Genomic DNA, 24,966 nt, shown 5'->3' on the forward strand with positions numbered 1-24,966 from the left:
ACTGCAGGTAATTATAGCACAAAGTGAACAGAAACATACAATATGTGTTTGAGAGGAAGTGGCAGCAGCATTCAGTGCAGCCATGATTCAGTCACAAACATCCACGATCCACTGGGGGCCCCCTAGGGCTCTGGACCAGGCCTCTTTTAGATACATGGCCTCTTTGAAGTTTGTGGGGAGAGGAGGGAGGGGGAGGGATGGACGGGGGAGATAACAGTGATGGGAGAATGGAGGGTGGACAGGAAGAGAAGATTAAAGAGGGTTTAATTGTTGCTTAACAAAAATTATCTCTGTAAAAACCGGCTCCAAGTGCTTAAACAAAAGGATGGGTGGATGAAGGATGGATAGACAGTGTTGGATGGATAGCTTCAGATATAGTCAGATGGGTAACATGGATAAAAATATGAATGGTGGGTTTAATATGTGGTAGGAATCCCCTTGAGGCTCGGTAAAGCAGCCGTCTCACTGATACATGCGCATTTCAAATCCCTTTTTATGCAGAGAAGGGCGTCTCACAAACCAACATACAAAGGGCAGCTGCACTTTAGACTGAACACAGAGGCATCCTGACACATCCACACATCCCACTCTCAACACAGGAACACACACAAGACAGCAGTATTGATCATTACTGCCCGTTTAAAACCCCTCTTAAGCAGGGAACCCTGGGGATCTACAGTATAACTGTTTGTGCATTCTCATGACTCAGCAACTGTGCATAAGACATGCAGTACTAAACACAAGCTGACATGACGTCAGCTGCTGTAGTGCACAGCCATACTGTTCAGTGTTTATAATGTGAAGGGGAACTGAACTAACTGTGGCAGCTATTGTGAACAGAGCCTGTATCACTGCAGTGGCTGCAGCAGGCTTTTCATTTTCAAGGTGAAGCAGGGCTGAAGAGCTGTAAGCTAGCACACAAACTCCCTCTCAGATTCTTTCAAGTGAGCCCCAAATATTTTCCACAACCTCAATATGAACACCTCCTGTGCAAAGAAGGAAAAGGGCCACAATCTTGTGGTAATGATTAACTCAGTCATGCTCTTAAGTCAAACTGCTACATATTCATCGGCTTAGAAGCCTCTGTCATCTCTGACTGAACGCTGATGGATTCATTTCTCACTAATTGTTGTAAATTGATGAAAAGAGAGAGGAAGAACAAATATACTCTTGTAGTTTGACATATATAATTCAATAGATATCAACAAGAATAAAAATAACTTGGTTGGGAGTCACATGGCACTGCAGCATAGCTGTTTGTCTTTTTCATTCAAAAGGGCTTAAAGATAGATTTTCCTTTTAAATGTAATAATTAAATAAAGTAATGGATAATGTAATGACAATGTAAAAATCACCAACAGAATGTGAACCCATCTCACTCTTCTGTTTTCCCCAAGTAACCCTTTTCAAGCCAACCCACCAGAGTGAGACAAACACAGACAGAAGCACATAGTTATATTGTGTGTGTGAATTGGTAGGAAATTACAAGTTTCAGTTTGGAACAAGAGGACACCCTGTCATTTGAAGCAATGACCCTTTTCTCACACACACAAACACACGGTCTGTCTGTCTCTCACACTCTGACAGATGTCAGAAGGAAAATAAGCCAGGGAAGGAGACGCCAGAGAAGAAAAGGAGGGAGGGAGGGAAGAAGGATACTGGGGAGGACGGATGGAGAGGCAGTCTGTGCTGCGTTGATTAGACTCTGGGGACAAAGACGGAAAGAATGGAGAGAGGCATAGTGCCATTCAAGGGCTGATAACATACACACATATAACCCTTCATGACCACAAACATGGTGCACAAATGACAACAAAGGCACCCTTCAAAAAGCCACACTCAAACAAATTATTTCGACTTGTGTGTGCCTGTCTGCACTTTAAACCACTGGTTTGAAAAGTGGGGTCCAGAGACCTCCACGTTTACAAGCTGCACGACAAAATCAAGACAACAGGAGACATCACTACTGTTATATTTCCTGCAACTCAAATGGTTAAGTAGAAGAATAACTTGTAAATGAAAATGTTCTCATTCCAAAAACATTATTTAACTCCTATGGAAAAAAGTATTTAAGAATTGTAGTCAGTTGCTACTGCTGGGTATTTCTGGAGTCCTAAAAGTGATTAGTGAGTGATTATCAGTGATTATCTGTCTAGGAGCAGGAGAGGAATAATACTGCAGATGTCCAGAGTAGAGCTGTAACTAACAATTATTTCCATTGCTAAATATGCATATATAACTAAAAATGCTCTGAGGCCCGGCACTGATGTGTCAATATGGAACCAACTGCTTTTCTTTCATAGACCCAGGCTCCTGTACCTCTGAGCGCTTAACCTAATATTCTCACCCTAACCCTAATCAATCTCACGCCTCATCCCTCAACCTAATCAACCCAACCAAAGAAAGCAACCAATCAGAGGCGGCGTGGGGCAGGTCATGGCAAAAAAAGCAGAACTGGTTAGTGGCCCAGGGGTTGGGAATCTCTGGATTAATAAAATAATCATAGTAACACTCTTTAAGACGGAAGATGGATTTGGTGTGTGGAGACAGGACAGGCTTAGAGGTAAGTAGAAAGTGTACCTGTGGCAGGTATTTTACAGTCGCCTGTGTCTGCACTGACAGGGGACTCTCCATCATGGAGTCCAGTCTCTCTGAGGAGCTACTGGTCAGCCCTCCCCAGTCTGTCTGACTGGGAGTTGTGCCCGCTGTTTCTGGAGAAGTCAGCGGCAGGTCACTGGCGTATCCTGACTCCAACAGAGAAGACTGCTCTAGAGCACGACCCGGAGTATCCAAGTTAAATCCCTTGACAAGCATAGTCTCCTGAATCTGCATTTGGTTAGATGACATGGGAAAATCCATTGCAGACATGCCGGCTCTACTTTTGTCCACTTCAGACAGTTGGACTTTGAGAATATTCCCTGTGACCGGAGAAGGGGCAGTTGGCTCTCTGTACACATCTACCTCACTGTCACTTTCACCCCTCCATACTGGAGAGCCAAAATCACTGGGGTACACTGTCCTCACCACGCATAGCTTACCATCCACCTCACGGATATGGACCACACCTTTGCGTTCTCTCCCTGAAGGTGTCCTCTCCACTCGTAAAGTTCCTTCTGAAACTCCTTTTACTTCATCATCCACCTTTTCCTCTCTCTCCACCCTCCCCTTGTCCTTTTTCTCCTTCTTTTGTCGGAGTATCCAAGGTTTCTCTAGGACCCCTTGGACTTTCTCCCTAACACGGCACACTCTCCCTCCACCTGGAGTGGTGCTGCCCAGGGCTGGGGCTGTGTTGACTGGTGTGGTGGTTGTGGTTTGGCTTGGGATGCTGGAGACATCTATGATGGCACTAACAGTGTCTTCCTCCCCTGGAAGGCAGAAAACCCCTCTCCAGGCTGGGCTGGGCTTGGGGGACACTTCAAGTAGTCTGCTGCCTAAAAGGCCCCCTACATTGGCACTCAGTGAGCCAGGGGAAAGGGTATTGCTGTGTATATTAGTTTTGGAATGAATCAACTTGCTATCAGGCACTGTTATGAGAGTCTGAGCTCTGCTGCTAAAATCGGAGTCTGCTGTTTCCATCATTGCAACCTTTTCGTCATCATCTTCCTCCTCTTCCTCTCTTTCATCTGGCTCATGGCTTCTTCGTCGCTCAGAGTCGTCCAGGTCTAGCTCTCCTTTCCTGTTCTTCTTGCCCTTGTGCTTACGTCTGAAACGGAGGCGCTTCTTTGGTGAAAGTGGAGGGGCTCCTCTGAGTTGCCCCTCCTGAGGAGGCCGGACACAACCCATGGAGTTCCCCATGTTTTTGATGGTGACAGAGAGCAGTGTGTAAAAATAAAATCACGACAAATACAGGCGATTAATCCATCAGAAAGTCAAAATTAATGTTCATTCAGTTTTGAACATTTATCCCAGTTAGTTCAGAGCAAAATCCCATCCTTACAAAACAAAGACACTCGAGAGGAAATGTTCAGATTAGCTGGCAAGTGACTGACAGGTCCCTTGTTGATCTGACACCTGTGAGTAGTGTGTAGTTAGGAAGAGCAGGTTTCTTTCCATTTTTCCATTGCACCATCCTGAATACAACCCAGTGAATAAGAAGATGGATGGTAGGAGCTGTCACAGAAAAGAGGGAAAGTCTCCTCAGGCAGTTATTGGTTCAGTCACGATGCTGAGGTATCCCAGCTCCCCCTTGTTCTTCCTTTTTTGCTTCACCTCACCTGACTTGGATTCTGGCAGTGCACTGGCCAGCCCTGCTCCCGCCAAGGGCCCTGCTCTTTAACAGTGTTTGTAAATGTGCAGGCAGCCGGCTGCTTTTCCTTGATCCCAGAAGACTTGTGGTTGCAGTCAAGGACACGAGGACACAGTTATGTCAGCAGAGCCTCATGTGGGAGGAAAATAAATTCGTTTGGGGTCGGGTGTCTGATTTATCACCAGGATTTTTGACAGGTGAGCCCTTACCTGGTGCAAGGCAGTGTGTCAGGCAGGATGATTAGTGTGGGAGAGAGAAAAATATAGTGCAGTCCAGTGTTATTCAGCCCATTAGTGAAGCTCCAGCTGATTCACACACACACTGCATGTGTCTGTGTGTGACATGAGAACGAAGTGTGAAAGTCTGGGTGTGTGCAGTACGTACTGCCGCATTTCTGGGAGTGCTGGAATCAGAAGCAGTCTCAACTAACTTCTCTATTCAATGCCATAATTCCCTTGGAGATGAGAGGTGACTGCTATTCAGTTTGAGAAAAACAACGCAGTTGTCTGCTGCAATTCCATTCAGGTTGAGATTCCTCCTTCAATTCTTGATAAACCAGACAAAGTGATGTTTAGATCCGTTGTCTGTTCCAGGTGCCGGTGTAATCCAAGAGCTCCATCTACACACAGATCTAACGGCTATCTAAGGTCATGAATTAATGATACCTCCCTCCTGCTGTGGTAATGTTATTGCAGTGCAAGAGGAGAGAAGTAAGATCTGTGATGCAAGTCGGCCACAAAACAGAGATCAGTAGGAATCCTATCTGTCGCGGTGCTCGTAGTGGAAGTAGTATCAACGGTGATGCCATCGATACATCCTGTAGTAACAGCGAGCTTGGTGTCTCATTCTGCCGAGGCAGCACAGTATCCAGATTGGTTGTAGGTGAGAGATAGTGTGCAGTCAGCCAATGCTGCCACAGATTGCTGGAGGATTCAGCCAATACTCTGACAGCTTGTTAAATACTCAATCAGAGCATCGGCTTCCCGCCTCGAAGCTTCTCCTTGTCATCCTCCTACGGTTTATCCTGCTCATTGAGCTTTTGTCTCATGTGATCTGTCAATCCTTCTAGCTTGTGTGTGTTCCCACTCTCAAAAGAATGCTGTTGTCAATATGTTGGAATCCAAAATCACTATCATTAATTTCTCCCATTTATTGGATCTGCAGGAGAGTTCACAGACTTTACAATGATCATCCACGGCAGCCAGATACCTGTGGAATCAACTTGTTGTAGTCCAGAAACCAACAAAATGCAGCTGTGCGCCTTAGTGGGGAGCCGGTATGAATATGGAGGCAGCTGAACCCAGACAGACTCCACCTTAAGCTCCCCAGACAGCTTAGCATAACATGCCTCTCTCCTGGATACCAGTATTCCCCCCACCTCAATGTCAGGCTCTCCGAGGACCAGAGTTGGCGAAGAATTGTGTTGCAGTACTGTCCAATCATAAACCTCCTGTGTCCTGCTGTCAGTCTGCCAGTAACTCAGGCAAGCTTCCCCTTCATCAGGTGGTGCAGTGCGACGGTGCAACAGCCTCACAAAATCCAGAGTTTGCAGGAGGTGGGGATACTTCGCCTGTTCTATGTTGAAACACAGAGAAAAAGACTCTCATGCCGTTTCTCCTCTCTTGTGCCTTTTTTGTGTCTTAATAACTCTGCATGTCCCCTAGATCTGATCGAGAGGAGGCATCTGGGGTAGGAGCTGGTATTCTGTCGTCTTAGCTCGGGTCTCGTCAAGATCCAGTTCTAGTAGCAGACCTACTTAAGGTACGGATGTGTATCTGGAACAGAGCCAAAGGGATTCAGTGTCCAGTAAAGGGCAGTCCCGAACTCCACACAGCACAGCGGCAGAGGTAAGGACGAGAGGGTCCGCACTCCATGTCCCCTTAAATAACAAAGACGTGCATAGAGTAAAATCAGGAACACAGGGCGTCTCCAGCTAAAAGCAAGCCGTGGCTCCGTCAGACAAGCATGGCTGGATTGATCCGATTGATACGGTAGGGGCTAGAGAAACAGCAAGTGTGTGGCAGTCCAGGAGAGAGTCTGAGTGTGTGTGTGAGCCTGCGAGGTTGGGCGGTCCCCTGGTCAGCTGTGTGAGCCCTTCTGCATACGTGTCCACGAGTGTGTCTTGTCCTGCTGTGCGTTTGTGTTTTGAGGCCTGCTGATCGGGAGAAGCCAGGAGCTCCAGTGACAGCAGGCAGCCTGGACTCGTCTCTCCCTCGGCTGGCTTCACTCCTCTGCTATATCCCTTGCACGCAGACGCCGGCAGAGGGAGAGAAAAGCTTTTATCTCCCGGCTGCTGCAGCTTCACACTCTCTTCTGCTCAATCCCTCACTCTCTCAATCCACCCCTCCCTTCTTGGCTCCCTCCTCCTATCCGCTTCCTCGTTACTCCTGCCTCTCTCTCTCTCTCTCTCTCTTGGCTGTTAGTGAGCAGTTTTCTGTGCCACAAACACACACAGACACAGACACACACACACACTTGACCCAAAAGCGTCCCTGAATGACAGCCCGCAACAGGGACGGGGAGAAAACAGCAAGGAGAAATCAAATCAAAATCAGACTGTTGCGTCTCTGCAACATAAACGAGAAGAGGGTAAGCACTTCAATCTGTTTTGGTCTCACTCGCTTTCCATCTCTTCCCTTCAATCTTCAACCTGTCCATCAAGCTACAGGTTATGAAAGGCTCTGGGGTTAAAAGGAGAGGAGCGGGGAGACGGAGGGAGAGATGAAAAATATTTGAAGGAATTAAGAGAAAGTTCAAAAGGACAGGAGTAAGTAAATCAGGAAGGGATGATGGAGGCTGTGAAAACATCAAGAGCATAAACAGGGAGGAAACAGAAAGGCACACAGGTGTATGACACACACTCAAATTATAGCCGCAGGCAACATTTTTATTGGCAACATGGAATTTGCAGGATTTCTGCATCAGGGTGATCAGCAACATGGATTCTACAAGCATGCAATCCACTGGATTAGCCCAAAATAGTCCTTTTCTATCTGATTATTAAAAAATGGAAAACGGTGAGTGCTATACTGAAATGAGTATTAATGGATGGATTAATTGTTTAAATCATTTATGTCATCATATAAATTGTGTATTTGGGTTTTGGGCTGTTCACAGAAAACGAATAATCCCAGGATAGAAGAAGGCATTCTCAATTCACTGCATGTGAAAAAACACAGACCACATATCTAGCTCATACATACTTGGGATCCTGTACACAAGCAGCATGGCAATAACACTGCAGCAGAAGGGAATTCATCACCGGGTGGCACCAACACTGCAGATGTATGAACTCATGATACTGTGCATATGCATTAAAGTGGCTAATGTATGGCGAATGTTTTCACCGAGACAGATATGGATGGAGACCACTAACAGGCGGCGCTCTCAAGTGGTCGAAAAGCGAAGGTAATCCATCTTCACTCATTAACCGAAAAGCACATGAGAACACCCCACACAAACACACATGGAAAGGAGTGAACCAATGGGAGAAAAGCACTAATCAAGTCCCCAAGGCTTTTATCCCTTCAGTGTGGCTACACGTCATCATGCGCTGTCGTAATCAGACTGCAACCTTCATCTGAACCACTCCATGTTTGGACTTTCAGAAGCTCTTTGATCATATATTTAGCGGCTCTTTAGTCGATAATTTCACTGAAGCAGTTATTCATCTTGATTTCAATTATCATAATTCAGGCTCCATTTGAACACAGTAGAGCTTTAAAAGGCCGAGTCTTTAAATTCTTGAATCCCAAATCTATTTTAGAGGGAACATTTAAAAAAAAGTTAAGTCACACAATTCTGACCATTTTGGAAAAACAAATTACTTAGAGAAAAAGCACACTTCACTATGGCAATGCATGTAGATATTTCTGGCTTTTTCGAGCACTTGAGTGCTACACCGCTGTGTCCATGTAAAGAACAGCCAACAATGTGTTGTGCCACGTTTGTCAAGGTACTGCTTGCCCCAACTAACATGACAGAATCTAAAAAGTACAGGAATAATGAACTTAAAGATCTCAAACTGATGTATATAACTGAACAAGATTAAACAAGCCATGACAAACGACTAAAAATAAAGTCACTGTACAACTTTTGTAGTACATTGATTGGCTCAATGGTTTGACCGTGACATCAGTTTGTCTAAACAAGCTTAATTTAGGAGTTATCTAAGCACTGGATGTATGCTTAAACACCTGCACTGTCTTGGCATAGTGGTACAGTGGAACACAACATTCACTTAAGGGAATTGAATCACTTTAAAATGGGCATCTGCACTGGTCTACACAAAATCAGTTTGGACCGACACAGATGGTGATCGATTGATGCACTGCAGGGTTAAATTACTACAAGGAACAACAGCAATAAAGTGACCCCACCAGATGATTCTGCCTTGAAGCAGCTCTGAGAAACAGTAATGAATTTCTTTACCAGCCCAGAAATGAAATCACAAGTAATTGGCAGTGACGTACAGCTAGTTTATCCAATCACAGTCAGACACAGTGCAGCAGAAGGAGGGCCCACAAACAGGGATGTCTCACACTGGGATAAGTATTTTGAGCTAGCTGGTGCCACCTAGCGGTTTGACTGAGTAACTGCAGTCATGTTCAACTAGGGAGCAGCTGAACAATTAAGGACGAGTAATAAGATTGATTAATTTCCATCATAGGAATGGGGAGAAAACAGATAATAATCACAGCTGTAGTAGTCTTTGACATTTACACTACGTGCCATTCTGGTTTGATCCCCAATTACGACAAAAATGGAAAATCAATAATGATATTAATCAAAACACCATAATATTTTGAACTGTTGAACTTGGAAAAGTTGATAGAGAGCTTTCTGCACGATTCTACAAGCAGCAATAAAACGAAAGCTACGTTCACTATCCTGCAAAAAAGATTAAGGTTTCACTATATCTGCAGGAGATATATGGAGAAAAAAGCCTGTGTTTAAAGCTCTTTGGCTTCAGCAGGATTGCTGAGGAGGCAGGTTGTCAGAGCCAGCTGACAGAGTGATGTAACACACAGCAGCCACCTCATCTGCAACTTGATGTGCCAGTGAAATAATCACTAAAAACAGTCATAACCCAAATGAAAAATGATTGCCCACTGAGTAAGTTGCTATAATTAGCCGATGTGCTGAGTCACTCATTGGCACATACACGTCCTGGTCACAAAGACCTGCAGGCTTGTTTCCAGAAATGACTTCTTCATCTTCATGATCATCAGACCACAGCGGCCGGTGGGACTGATGTGGAAATTATAGATTTCTCTACTTATTTGGGTCACATATTTTAGTAACAGTGGATATTTGTGTCACATTGACTCTGAGTGAAACAAAGCAAATAAAACTGCAGGATTAACTCTGCAGCTTTCCACTTTAATACTTTATATAACTGACAGATTTGAGTAAATGCATGGTGTTCATGATTCAAAGATTTTCAGCAATGAGTGTTAATATGTGTACAAGAGATGACAGTGCATTCAGTATCATTTGGAGCACATGTTGCTGATACAGCACTATGCATTTCCAATGTTAATCATTGAACCGCAACCCACTGCAGGGACACAGAGCTCTGTGTGACTGGAGTTCTATTTCATTCTTCCTGACCGCCAGAGGGCGGTGCTTCAGCACTGGATATCTCCATCTCGCACATGTGCAGGTCGAGTTATTATACCAACAAAGTCACCTGTGACCGTGTGATGACGTAGGGCGCACGCCCCAGTATAAAACCCCCACGTCATCACGCAATCTGTTCCTTCTATCTTCTCGCGATTGAGGAAAATCTGATAGCAGGTCAATTGGCTCGCCGCTGGTAGTCTCGCAACCTGAAGGTTGGTGCTTCGGATATTTCGTCCACCAGAGACTGCGGCAAGTCGCTCATTTCTTCAAGTCTGTTCTTCGGACGAATAGCGGTGATCTCGCCGTAACGATTCGTACTGAATTACTGCAGACAGGTAAGTAAGCTAAGTTTCCTTAGTTGTTAGCCGTTAGCCGATGCTAAGAGCCGGCGGCTCGCCGGACTCGTATTTGTTTTGAAGAGCGGTGTTTTCGCCGCTTGTTATGTTACACGCTACATTGCTTGACTCTCTGTTTTCGGTGGGTTGTAGCGGCAGTAAGCACGCCATTAGGCGGGACAGTCAGGAATCGTACTTTAAGTTGTCGGGCAGTGCTGAGTGCACCGACTTGTTGAAATATATATATATATATTTTTTTTTCTCTCGAGGCACGCTCCGGTCCGGACGCGTTTGAATCTTATTGTTGTCTTGGTGAGCAGCACAGTGTGTCCGCTGTGACTGCTTTAACAACTGTGCAGCATAGTATTGACTGCATTATTCTTTCGTTCGCCCTTTCTGGAAACTGTCCTACTTAATGACATGTTGGGCTCGCCTGTCTGTAACGCTTGTATGGCCCCCCTCCAAACGGAGGACGGCCACGATCAGTGTCCGGCCTGTCTCGGGGTTGAGCACCTGAGGACAGGTATGTCTGACAACCCATGCATGAACTGTAGGTTTATGCCACTGGCGGTCAGAAGGGCTAGACTGGCAGCGGTGGAAGGAGATGCTGCGCTGCTACCTGTTAGCGGGAGCGCAGTCCCGAGGGCACCTAAGGGACGTGGACGCAGACGCAGTACTGCATCACATGGCCCTCCGGGGAAAGTTAAGAAGGTGGACACTTTAGCTCTCAAAGTGGACACTCTTTCATCTGAGTTTGCCCAGATTAAGGAGCTTCTGCTCAATCTGCAGCCTGACGATAGGGGACCAGTTGTCAGTGGTGACTCCGCCACGAGGGGCTCGCCTGTTCGGGACATTGATGTGCTGTCAACTGCAGCTTCCTGCAGTTTGTTTGATGATGAAGGGGAAGGACAGGACGAGGATAAAGACTCAGCCCTTCCAGCCTCTGACGCCTTGTCTCAAGGGTCGGATGGGTCATTGCGTGGATCAGAAGCTGGCCATGCCACACTGAAACCAGCAATTCGGATGGCCTTGGCACGCCTTGGGCTGGATGACGCTCCCGCCACAGCAGCTCCGTCAAGTGCCTTTTTTAGGCAGACACCGCAGCCTGCAGCTTTTTCAGTCCCGCCTTCAAAACCCTATATTGAAGAGCTCCAGCGCTGCTGGGGAGATCCGAAGCTGTTGTCCCATCACACCAGTGATAGCAGGAATTTGGCGGCCATGCAGGAGGCAGGCAGCTATGGGCTGGATCGTATGGCTCCAGTTGATCCTACCATTGCCTCCTTGATAGTCTCACCCGATGAGGCTCTCAGACCTGATGCCCGCTGCCCCCGTCCTCAGTGCCGGATGACCGATGATCTCCTGGTTAGGGCTTATAATATAGCAGCACGCATGGGCCGGATTGGTAACTCCTTTTCCCACCTTATCCTGGGCCTGTCTCAGGTCCTGCAGGAATCTGGTGTGGACTCCTCTGCCCAGACCCTCAGTGATGCATCCCTTCAGACTTTTGCATTCATGTCTAGGGAGCTTGGAAGACTGATGTCAACAGTGACACTAGCACGCCGCCAAGTCTGGCTGGCACAGTCCTCTCTATCAGAAGGGTGTCGCCGTACTCTCCGTTCTCTCCCTGTGGTCCCAGGTCACATGTTTGGGCCAGCTGCTCAGCTGGCGCTAGAGCGCAGTGCTCAAGTGGACCAGGCCAGGCAGCGGTTTGCTGGCCTGCGTCGGGGCTCGGCTCAGGCCCCAAGGCAGATGGGTCTCTTGCCACCTGCTCCCAGCCGCTCCTATCCACCTGCTCGCCCAGGTTTACAGCCGAGGTCCTCTCACTATTCAGGGCATTATGATCAGCGCCGCCGGTCTTTCTCACGGCCATTTTTCCAAGTGCCAAGGGGACCAGCCCCCAGTAGTCGCCCCCCCAAAGGCTCCAGGGGGCGGGGGGGGCGGACCTGAGGCTCAAAGGGCCGGCGTCGGGCGCTTCACTCAGCAGCATATCAGCTACTGGGAGAGGGAGACCACAGACCCTTGGGTGGTATCCACGCTGTCCAAGGGATACACACTGCAGTTCCGACGCCGGCCACCGACCTTCTGTGGGGTCAAAATGTCTGTGGTCAGAGATCCCACGAAATCCCTCGCCCTCAGCAGGGAGCTGGCGTCCCTTTTAGACAAGGACGCCATCGAGCCTGTCGTAGGGCATACACGGCTCAATGGGTTTTATTCAGTGTATTTTTTAATCCCGAAGAAGGACGGCGGGTTCCGCCCGATCCTGGATCTGCGGGGGCTGAACAGGTTTTTAAAGGTCCTGCCATTCCGTATGTTGCGGATGGCAGACGTTCTCCAGTCAGTGGCACAGGGGGCATGGTTTGTGTCAATAGATCTCAAAGATGCCTATTTTCATGTGCCTATTGCTCCACACCACAGGCAGTTCCTGCGATTCGCATTTCAGGGCCGAGCTTACCAATTCAAAGTGATGCCCTTCGGTCTCTCACTGGCCCCTCGCATATTTACAAGGTGTGTGGCAGCGGCACTTGCCCCCATACAAGCCAGGGGGTTGGCGGTTTTGCCATACCTGGACGATTGGCTAATTGTCTCCCCAACGGCAGAGCAGGCAGTCAGAGACACTGCTGTGCTCCTTGGACATGTGAACCAGCTGGGCCTCACAGTCAACTACTCCAAGAGCAGTCTCACACCCAGTCAAAAGGTAGATTACCTGGGCATGACTCTCGACTCGCGGTTAATGAGAGCCTTCCTTTCTCGGAAAAGGGTGGAGAACATTTTGCAACTCATAGGTTGCTTCCAGAGAGGCAGAGTGTTGAGATACGGCCTCTTTCTCAAACTGCTGGGTATGCTGACTGCAGCATCCATGGTGATCCCACTAGGTCTCCTTTCCTTACGGCCCCTTCAAGTCTGGGTCAACACACTTCACTTAGATCCCAAGTGGCACAGAGGCAGGAGAGTCAGGGTATCCAGCCCCTGCTGTCGAGCCCTGAAGCCATGGAGGAGGAGGGGGTATCTGGTTGGGGGGGTTCCCCTTGGAGTGATCCCGGCCCGCCGAGAAGTGGTGGAGACGGATGCCTCTCTGTTAGGCTGGGGTGCAGTCTGGCAGCACAGGACCATCAACGGCAGATGGAGCACACAACACAGGTGGGAACATATAAATGTGCTCGAGCTCAGAGCAATTTTTTTCGCACTGCAGCATTTTCTCCCAGTTTTGAAAGGGCGGCATGTTCTCATCCGCACAGACAGCACCTCAGCAGTATACCACATAAATCATCAGGGTGGCACCAGGTCCAAGCTGGGTCTGCGGGTGTCAGAGCAGCTCCTTACGTGGGCATTTCCCCACTTCCTAAGCCTCAGGGCCGTACACCTCCCAGGAGTACAGAACAATGTAGCGGATGTTCTCTCCCGCCAAGGGCCGCCACAGGGCGACTGGAGACTCCACCCCGAGGTGGTGGAAATGATTTGGAGCCGCTATGGCAGAGCAGAGGTGGACGTTTTTGCCTCAGAAACATCCACACATTGTCCCCTCTGGTACTCACTGATGGAGGGGACCAGCCCTCTGGGACAGGATGCCTTGGCTCATGCCTGGCCAGCCCACCTTCTATATGCCTTTCCTCCAATTCCGCTCATTCGAGCGACACTGGAAAGAGTGCAACGGAACGACCACAGACTGCTACTGGTGGCCCCCAACTGGCCAGGGCGGCCATGGTTTCCAGTACTGCTGAAACTACTCCAGGGGGAGCCATGGCGCCTCCCAAGGAGACCGGACCTTCTCTCTCAGCTGGAGGGACGCATATGGCATCCGAATCCGGACCGCCTTCAGCTTTGGATCTGGCCATTGGGGGCCAGGAACCACTCCTGGCATCCTGTGACCAGTCAGTAATTGATACGGTGTTAAGTGCTAGGGCTCCCTCCACCAGATTACTCTATGCTAATCGGTGGAAGCTGTTCTCCCAGTGGTGCCAGGCACAGGGTGAACTACCGGAGAACAGCTCAGTGGCCACCATTCTGCGTTTCCTGCAGTCGTTATTGGACGCAGGCAGATGTGCATCAACCCTAAAGGTGTATGCAGCGGCCATTTCAGCAGGGCATGTCAGAGTGAACAACCAGACAGTGGGGTCACACTATTTGGTTAGTCAGTTTTTGAAGGGCGCACAGAGGCGTAGGCCATCAAGGGTCACTGTAGTGCCGTCATGGGACTTGACATTGGTGTTGAGGTCAGTGTGTCGGCCCCCGTTCGAACCCATAGGAGAAGCAGAACTTAGGTGGCTGTCTGCAAAGACTGCATTTCTGCTGGCAATCACATCAGCAAAGCGAGTGGGTGAACTCCACGCCCTGTCAGTGAGCCAGATGTGTATGCGTTGGTATCCGGACGGGTCAGGGGTCACTCTCCTACCCAACCCCTCCTTCCTGCCAAAGAGGGGGCCTTCCTCACATGTAAACCAGGCAATTGAGTTAGCAGCATTCAGTTCACCCAGCTCATCGCAGCAAGCAACAGAGCGGTCAGAGCGGCTTTGCCCTGTTCGGACTCTCAAGGCGTATGTGGCTGCTACAGCCCCTTTTCGTAAATCTGACAAACTGTTTGTCTGTTATGGGGGTTGTGGGAAAGGTCAACCTCTGTCAAAACAGAGGCTTTCTAAGTGGATTGTTGAGGTGATTTTACATGCTTATAGATCGCAGGGCCTACCCGCACCTAGTAACGTTCGGTGCCACTCTACTCGTAGTGTGTCTACATCATGGGCAGCCTTGAAGGGGGTCTCCTTGCAGGACATCTGTGCTGCGGCAACCTGGGAATCCTCATGTACCTTTGCTCGCTATTATCGGGTCAATGTGGCTGCTCAACAGGCTGTGGCGACGGCTGTCCTAGCAACAGCTTCCACGCCTTAAGGCGGTAAGCACTCCTCGTGACCTTGTTGGCATGAGTCATCCAGTGCTGAAGCACCGCCCTCTGGCGGTCAGGAAGAATGAAATAGAACGAGAGTTACGAATGTAACTACGGTTCTATGAATTCTGGATGACCGCCAGAGCTGTCTGTCACTCGGAATCTGGGCGAGAAGATTCTGTAGGAACAGATTGCGTGATGACGTGGGGGTTTTATACTGGGGCGTGCGCCCTACGTCATCACACGGTCACAGGTGACTTTGTTGGTATAATAACTCGACCTGCACATGTGCGAGATGGAGATATCCAGTGCTGAAGCACCGCCCTCTGGCGGTCATCCAGAATTCATAGAACCGTAGTTACATTCGTAACTCTCGTTTCTCACTGCAGCTCTAATGTAAAACTGTAGTCATCTCCTGAACTCAAGTGAACTCTGGAAACAATTTGCTGCTCTGCGGGCCAATCCCCTCTTTCCACCCTTAATTTCCCTCCAGAACTTGTGCAGCTTGTTTCAGCCCTCGTCCTGTCCATCAACTTTGGGCTAGTCCTCAAGTCTTCCTCCAGCATCACGTCTTCCCTCCACCTCTCTCTCTCTCTGTAACACGATGTTCTGCTGAGTCATGCTCACTGAAACTGTTGCCAGGGTGTCGTGCACTACTGTTTCCATAGCAACCAGCTAGCAGTGTCACCTTGCTGAGGGTCACATCGCAGCACAGGCTAGTGGTCAACCATTGCAACAACTACTGTTTCATGACCTTATCTGAAATCAATGATACTAAAAAGCAGTCTGTTCCAGCAACACATGAAAAGGGAGAAAATGAGAAATCTTGCTATTAAGTTGATTTTGTCTGTCACAGAGCTGTCGCGCGTGACTTGGACGCAGCGGTGATGCGAGTCCCGCTGTAATGATTTCAACAGAGCACAACCCTGTCTGCAGGCTACAGCCATCCAGGAACATTTGTTGGCAATTGCTCAACACAAGCATCAGAAAGAAAACACAACAGTTCAAATGACTAACTCTGCAGACTAAACACACACTGCACTTAAGACAACACTTAATTTTTAGTTTTAATATCAATATATTTAGACATTTTTCTTCATTTAGAACCTGCAGCTGAAAGCCACCCAAGTCTCTCACAAGTTTTTTTTTTTCTGTATTTTATTGTGTAGCACTTTTACCCGCAGTTTGTATACAACTTGAGATTAAACCCTGATCCATATGGATGGTAGAGTACAGTATATGTCTGGTCAAATAATCAGAGTCTACATGGTGCGGTCCTTGCATACCAACTCCTGGACCAACTCCAAAGCTGCCAACATCCTGGGTTAATGAGGATTTATTCTCCACACTGATGAAGTACCACAAGCCCACAGGCGACATGTTTTTTAAAGGGACGATTTCAGTAAAAGACACGTATGCCTGATATATAGGAACAAACTGTAAATCCAGGATCAGCGTTTAAATGAAAGCCTAGAGATTGAACATGTTGTTCCCTGCGTGTGCTCTCTTTATGCTTGAGCTGTCCAACAGCCAAACTGAAGCCAGTGTCCTCATGTGATGTTTTTAAGGATGACTTCTTGTAAGGGCCCACAAGAGGTGGTTTCATAACACAGACTCAGAACACCAACACAGACAGAAACACTCACAGAAGTACTGTACACAAACTAACATGAGAAAAGCCCGCAGGTTTCTCCGTCCTCAATGGGAGCAGCTGTCTGTACATTCTCACTTTAGACTGTGAAGTAAACCATAATATTGGCAGGAAACACTTAAAACTCAAGAGCGCTTCTTGCTCAGAGATTCCACGGAAGAACATGAACATACACAAACACACTTTCTGTTTTCCAGTCAGTAGTGAAAAAAGCAACCTCCTCTGTTTCATAAGTTAACACTGATTTGCCAACAGAGACACACACACACACACGCACGCACGCACGCACGCACGCACACACAGACAGACAAACACACAAACATCCACAGAGCTCAGCTTGTACTGGCAGTGATAATGACAGAGATGCCATGAAATACAGTCCACATTTGGAGCAATTTGTTCCCATTTCAATCCATTTAAAAACCAGATTGTATCGCGGCAGTAATGGTCTGGGCCATAACTCAATTAGTACATTATTTCATTAAGAGCTGGATATTAGAACCTTCAGCTGCCCATTAAGCTTCCAATGAAGAATTCGAGAAGACATGTAGATGCTGGTTTGACTGAAATAAACATTAATCGAGTCCAACACAGGAAACATATATAATATATTAATAAAATTGATTTGATTTGATTTGAAACACAGAGCCAGAAGCTACAGAACAGCATGTGAAGCGCACAGACCTGGAAGTGAAGGATGATGGTCCAGATGAGACCTAACGTCAGCTTGGGGTTCCCGTCTGTGATGTCATCATTCCTTATGTTCACAAGTTTGACCTGAGAAAAGAGGAAATACAAGATATTTTGTTAAGTTTTCTAAAGCACCAAATTGGACAAATGAGAAGAAAACAAGCAGGTCGTCTTCACTTCTGCATGTTAAGGATGAAAAATGACCTCTACTCCAAATATCAAACCCATTATGCGTGAGAGACTCTCTGAGACCTTGTTATATCTTGTAGCTTGAGCTTAACCAGCCACCAAGGCTGTCTAATTAGGTCTGCAGTGAAACTCAGAGAGAATTCAGAGGAATGAGAGGTCAGTCCTCTGCCACTGCTGTCTCCAGGGAAGAGAGAGATAGCGTATATAACACATACATGAGGTGTCTTCAGTGAGAGACAGAGCTGCAGGTTCAGAGTAAACGAAGAAATGCAGAGTAGGTGTAAAAGAGATTAATTCACGACAGTATGAGCAGGCAAGATGCAGAATCTGCCCAGTACTGCAGATACAGGAAGGATGTACAATAAGGTGAGGATGCTACTGCTTTAGAACAGCCCTGTCTCTCTTGATTTAAGACATATTCAGTAAAACGTTTGGTACATTTATATAGATTTACAGGATGTGCGTTACAAGAAAATGCAGCTCTGTCCACTGCACCAAAAGGCAAATAGTTATTAAACAACTTATGCCGCTGTGCAAAGAAAGATGCTGACACTGACTTTAATGGTCAGCAATTGCTAATACCTGGAAATCCTAACACACCAAATTTACAACAGCAGTGGTTGTTCTTTTTTAAAACAAGGACCCCTGAACTGACACAAATTACACAACAGACCCCCAATTGATAAAATCTTTTTTATCTAATTGTCTCCCACCTGCTAGGATTTTTGATTGTACATGTTTAATTACAGAAAGTGCATGAGACTGATAACCATAATTAGTCATACATTCTGTCATTGTCATATCTATGGATACAGAACCACTGAACTACCGCATGGGTACACGCCAGACTGGAATAATACTTGTAATATATTTTTTTTTATTATTCAAATCCTTCTGGACAATACACAAAATAAGTAAGTAAGTAAGGAAGTAAGCACACACTTTCATCATGTTTGATTTAATTCACAGATTACAGCCACAGGTCTGGAACAATATTTGCTTTGACTCCTCTGACTCATCTCATGGGATTATAAACAAGCAAAACTGTCAACTGTTTACTCAGTTAATAAGCTGCTTGTGAGAACAAGTGAGCCTTGCTTGCAGGCTCCTGTTGGCAGGCAACAGAGAAATATGATCCTATTCAGGCTTTTAAATACAACAAGCAAACTAAGAAACTAAGAGGGGACACCATCAGATGCTTCATGAAGATATACAGTTAATAACGCCTTTTGACAAGACACAACCAAAGGATTTATGTTCTAATGACTCATATTGTTTGCACTCCACGTCAGTCTGTACACTGAAGCATGTGATATGAATACCCACGTTATGTTACTTTGTTTGAGTGCGTACCTGTCTCTGTTTGAGGAAGTCCAGCGCTATTTGGACATTCTGTAGTCGATGAAATCTCATTCGCCCTTTTTCTCTGGGCTGGAAAGAAAAGAAATGAGAAAAAAATTATAAAGGGAAAGTCAAGTATTGATTTTCAACTCAGTAGTTTTTAGTGAAACGCAAGAGGCAGCAGTGAGTGAGCAAATAAAGCTGAATACAATCCACAGTGCAGTGAAGTAAAATCTCAGCATGTTTGTATTGACATGACATGACATGGTCCTCCAGGGGGCGCTGTCTTCAACAGGAGCCATTAAAGACATGCCAGAACTCAGGAGCAAACATGACCCAAACCATGCTGCCTTAAAATGAAAAATGCAAACTCCATAGCACACCATTTTTCTCATTTTATTGATTCAACATTGAAAGTTCATGAACAGACACCCAGCTTACAGTTTAGAGGGAAGAAAGGTTTAGTGTAAGAGAGAGAAAGAGAGAAAACACACACACACACACACACACACACACACGAAAACATCACAAACACACGCTTGCTGCAAAGAAAACATGAGTGCAGGATGCAGATGTGGGTTCACACTGTGCTGGTAAAGAGAAGGTTCACTCAGGATTAGTCATCACATCAAAAAATACTGAGGAGAGGAGAGGAGAGGAGAGGAGAGGAGAGGAGAGGAGAGGAGAGGAGAGGAGAGGAGAGGAGAGGAGAGGGTGGTGTATGTGTTTATGGGTGTAAGTTTTTAATTTGTTTATATTCTGCGACAGACACCGGGTTTGAGCCATTTCATGTTTTCCTCCACCTGAACTGTTGTTGTTAGCCGACTCAAGTCAATATGCTTAAAAACCTTCATCTCAGAGGCAGACAGTTGCCATTTACTTTTTCATATTAATTCATTTGAATATCCAGTCCTGACATTTCAATATCCCAAATGTGGCCTTTTTAAAAGCAAATAACACAACTGATTTTTATTGGTCAAACATAATAGCATCTCAAAACTGCAAATTCTGTCCTTCGAGCATCCACTCCCTGGTCGCTTTATTAGGTATGATCTACTGCAATGTAATATACAATAAACAACAGATTCACCACAAACTTACATTTAAGAAGATTATGATTTTCAGTTTTTGCTGACACTGACAGACAGGGATTACGTCAACTATCTGTTTATTATTCAAGGTTGTGTTAGTGATGTGCTGTACGGGACTGCATTACATTAAAATGTGCTTCTAATATTCTCAGGCTTGTATATGGGTGGACAAAAAATTAGAAACACCTCTCAGCATAATGAAGTCCAATTCAGCACTACAGAAATCTACGCCCTGAATAATGAATAAAGAAATAAAGTTGCATAAACACCTCTTTGACAGTGTCGATCAAAACTGAATGTTTTAAAGGTAGAATTAATGGCTGAGCTGTTGCATTAGATTGCATTTTTAAAAAGGTGTGTCTGACTGTGTGTACGATGATATTTAAGCTACATTGTATTGCGCAATTCATGCAAAATAGTTTTAGGGCATTGTTGGGTGAAAACTTCAAATCTTTATGGTGAAAACTTTTTCCGAACTTAAAGACAAGTATGTTTTTAAAGCTGGTGAACTTTAACTTTTCTGTCTGTTTGTAGAGAAACACACATTTACAACATAAAAAAATAAACATCAAAACATTTGTCATGATGCTGTCACCCAACAGATATGATTGCCTTCGTGTCACACAGTAAGACAGCATTGTATGGTGTCATGTACAGCCCGGTATGCTGGTCAGAGATCAGTGGCACAGCACTCTCATGCAGCCCCACAGCTCCACCTATGGGCCAGAGGGTAAAGCTGAAGGGTCAAAGGTCAGAAGTGAAACAGTGAGCAGTGGAGGGGGAAGAGGGTTTGATTCGAACATACTCCCTGAGCTCCTTCCTCCTCCTCATCCTCCACTCCCAGCAAGATGAGAGGAGGGGCCCGCGAGGCGTATGCCCTTTTCAATGAAGGGCCGCTCTTCTGTTGCTACGGTAACAGAAGGGTCGGAAATGGGAGACAGAAAGAGAGAGGAACAGGAAGAAGAGATGTAGTGTGAGACAGAGGACAGAATAAAAAAGAGGGTGGGAGCACATAAAAGAAGGGGACAAATATACCGTGACTGAAAATGAATGAAAAATTAACACCTAAACACAAAGTCAGTTTAACTCTCACACACAGATCACTGTTCATGAAGGTGACGGTGTCAGAAAGAAGCAGTGTGTGCACTGTAGTAGACAAGAGTCAGCAGTCTGTCTCTGTTAGACTACCTGTCTGCCTCTAAACCAGCCTGTGTCACGTGGTTGGCCTGCCTGTCTGTCAGAATTAGGACTAAGACTCTTACATCATCGTGTTGGCATGAGTCAGACTGCTGGAGCTCAAACTGATGCAACTCTGTTTACTGACATACTGGTGATAAAACGCCAGGTTGTTCAACTTTGCCATCAATTGCGTGTCAGCCTGGAGCAGAGAGTCACCTTCAAGCTGGAATAATAAATGACACAATAGTCTTGTGTTTGTGCAGGTGCGAGTGTGAGAGAGGAATAAAAGTCCATACCAGGGTGACTCCAGAGAGGACCTCGAGCAAGGAGATCAGGTTGTGTCCATCTCTCAGGTCCTCGTACAGGTCTGTGATGTGCTTCCTCACCTGAGAAAGGGAATGACAGGCAAAAAAGGAAGGGAGAAGGAAGGGTGAAGGAAGAGGAATGGAAAGGGAGAAACACAGAGAGAGAAAAAAAAAAAGTTAATTCCACACTCTAATCATCCCTCTGTTGACTCAACACTACTGACATCTGCCATCCCGATTGCCCCACAGCTGACAGGGCTGCTGACAGCGGTTGCCAGGCCAACGGGGACGGAGCACCAGCTGTGGCCTCTTGTCTCTGTTGCCATGACATCCCCTTCTCAATGATTGGGGTGGGGGTGGGTTGTCACTGCTGGCGACCGCTGCTGAAACTGTGACTCAGCAGCCTGATCAGCAACAGAGCTTTTTTTTGTGAGAAAGTGGGACACTCAGTGACATAGACAGAGAATGCTGCAGAGAAATAGTGTTCATCACATTGTAGTTTCTCCATCTTTGTGTGAATCAAAGGACTTCAGTTTGAAATGTATAACTGCATGATACTGACTGAAAGTTGTAGTTGTATTTTGTTTATGAGACCTTATTTTCAACTAGATGATGACAAGAAACTTCACCTCCACACCCGCTCTCTTACATTAAAGGAGAATCAAAAATAAGAAGTAAAAAGTGAAAATGAATTATGAAATACAAACACAAACATACTGTATTATGCCTTTAATGCAAATGTTTGCAAACAAACAAACGCAAACAAAGATATGACTAAAAGAGCTTGTTTCTGGGTCGCTTCTATCTAAGCTACTTTCTACTTCAGCAGTTTGTCGAAGAAAAAAAAGCCAAATAAGAACGATCAAGTCGCTGCAGAAATGCACAGCACGTCAAACGTTAGCAAAGGAAAAGCTTTTCTTTTGTAAATTAGTTATTTTTCTTCACTGGAAAGCAGCAGAGGGGGGTTGGCACGCAACAAAGGTCAAACATTTCCACCTAAAGTCCTTTAAAATTGGTGCTCCAAAAATGCAGATCCACCGAGGCAACCAAGGGCACATGTCTACCCGCATTACAGTGATTTTCCCCTTTTCACGCTGCACCTGCACTGATAAAAGTTTTGCTGCAGTCCTGGCCTCAGGACAAGAAACTGTGCTACCACATTACACCAGAAGAGGGCAAGACTGTCACAAGAGTAGACAGAGAGTAAGCACTGAAGGTCTCCAGTCTCTAAGTTATAATTGTAATAATATCAGTTAAAATGAAACATCTGTCTCTATGTTTCTTTAAAACAAAGATGTTTCTTTGCTTTTTTTAGTCAGAACAGACGGTTTCTCTTGAGGTTGAGGTCAGAGCCCAAATTATCTTTGATTGCAGCTACAAAAGTAACAACATCCCTCCAGTTGTCCTCAATAACCTCTTTTCTTACTTTCCCCATCTATTTCCCTCTTCCTCGCTCATCTGTGTCACATCTCGCCCTTCTGTTGCTGCCTCTTTCTCTGCATCCTCAGTTGACATCAGCTGTTTTAGAAGGGAGCTGATGGGACATGTGTTAATTAGATGGCGGGAAGAGATGGTGCATTCAACACTGACTGGAAATGAGGTGCTGTTTTTGTCTAATTGTGTCTCAATGTGTCAGAGCATGCACACGGTTCCAAGTTGGCGTGAATGAGTGGTTTGTCTCTCTTACTGGAAGCCCACCCTCGGATCTGAAATGAAACCAAACCCCTGAAAAAAATCCCGTTCTACTAATTTCCGTTCATTTATCTGGACAGTGTCACTGGTTTCCTATAATAACTGATCCTTACTTAGTAGTTAGACCACCACCAACAAAACCTTATAGAAAGGATAGTTCTTCTAATAAATGATGATTGTGGATCACACCTGGAACAATGTTCAAAAACAATTCTATTCTTTGCTCTGAGTGGTTTTGTGTATCTCTGTTACAGCAAACTGCAGAGCTTAACAAGCTGCCTATCAAGGGAAATTTTTATGTTTATATATGTTTGTTTCCATGGGCGTCCAAAGATGGCCCCTTGCATGACACAACACATCAAAACTAAGTTTACAGTAGACTCCAATGTGTGATACTCACAACTGTCCTGCAAAGTCTGTATGTGAAATTGCTCTCTGACACCCAGCTGGATGTGTCGCTTTGTTTTTTGTGCGTTTGTGTGGGTCTTAAGAGATGTGTCGAACACAGCTGTGTCTGATGTGAAGTGACGGCAGCTGTCAGATGCCTTAAGCACCACAGCAGAGGTAATGTTGAAGACCACAGGCGAGCTGACGGCACCTGGGCAATAGCACCGCACTCAACTGTGCTGATGCACTGAACAAATCTGGGTCACACCAAATATCTGGATCATTTTAACACCTTTGTTCAGCTCAAAAAGCTTCAAATATTTTAGATTATTTTTCACATATTGTATGAATAGGGTTTGATAACTACTGCTGAGTGGCAGGGTGAATCATGGCAACAATCTCAATGCATTAAGGATGTGCTATTAGTAATGTCATTCAAACCGAACATCTAAAACTCCAAATAGGTCATTTCAACCTGTTCTGAGGGAGATAGGCTGACGCTTAAAAAAATAAAGCACACAAAATCATATTGCACTGATTTTGTAAGATATTGTGACTGTGATATGATGCAGTATTAGTACGAATGATCATATTTGCTTCACAACTTTCATTCTCATAATGACGTGACATTTTCTTACATCTGGTAAACAAGATTTGTAGGCCAGGGCACCTCTGCAGCACTACTTGCTTCATTATAAGGCTGTTTTGATTTGGATTTTGCACTTGGCCATTTTACGATTTTGATTATGTTTTGATTAGTTGTGCTACTTTACCAGAATAAGGAAAATACCCTGAGAACATGCGAGTTCATGTTTAACAAACATTGTTCGACTTGCATGTTTAATTTTGGATTACAGTTGAGAGCAATGTGTTTGTTGTCTCAAGCCTGATCACTGTGCAGCTCATTTAATCTACAACATGAGACAGACTGCATGTGGTAAATTGAAGATCTTGTTAGCCCACTGAGCTACAGTAACAGCTCACAGCCCTTCATCTTTGTGACCAACTTCTTGTCTCCTCCTAACTTCTTAATCCATGACTACCAGATTTGTGCTTCCTATGTCAACAGCCTGCTGGGTCAAAGCCTGTCACTGCATGCCAGCAGGTAGCTGGGAGGCCAGTGTTTATACTGGCCCCTATTTGCATTGTACACACGCACACACACACACACGCTTGTTAACACCCTTCACACCTGAGTAGCCAAAAGCATATCACACACGACGCAGAGCAAACGGGAAACAAGGAGCGATGATGTCACCTGTCACCTGTCTGTCTTTGTCTGACTCTCTGTTCTGTCTCTATCTTTTCTTTATGATCCCCCCTCTTTGTCTCGGGAGCTTACTTTTTCTATTCTGTCTT

The 24,966-nt window shown here is 45.9% G+C and overlaps 1 protein-coding gene across 25 annotated transcripts in view; it reads right to left on the reverse strand.

Annotated features, from left to right (window-relative positions):
• macf1a (microtubule actin crosslinking factor 1a) overlaps positions 1 to 24,966 on the reverse strand; it is a 230,812-nt gene that overhangs the window by 106,312 nt on the left and 99,534 nt on the right. For 13 of the 25 annotated variants that reach the window (XM_030411316.1, XM_030411315.1, XM_030411302.1 and 10 more), the window contains exon 1: positions 2,581 to 3,795. In XM_030411316.1, the coding sequence (XP_030267176.1) occupies positions 2,581 to 3,795 (1,215 nt within the window). Of the gene's footprint in view, positions 1 to 2,580; positions 6,571 to 17,417; positions 17,511 to 18,965; positions 19,044 to 21,519; positions 21,610 to 24,966 lie in introns of those variants that run through there. The other 12 variants (XM_030411325.1, XM_030411327.1, XM_030411323.1 and 9 more) reach the window with 3 other exon arrangements.

Source organism: Sparus aurata, chromosome 3 (genome assembly GCF_900880675.1).
Source record: "Sparus aurata chromosome 3, fSpaAur1.1, whole genome shotgun sequence".
Classification (NCBI taxonomy): domain Eukaryota; kingdom Metazoa; phylum Chordata; class Actinopteri; order Spariformes; family Sparidae; genus Sparus; species Sparus aurata.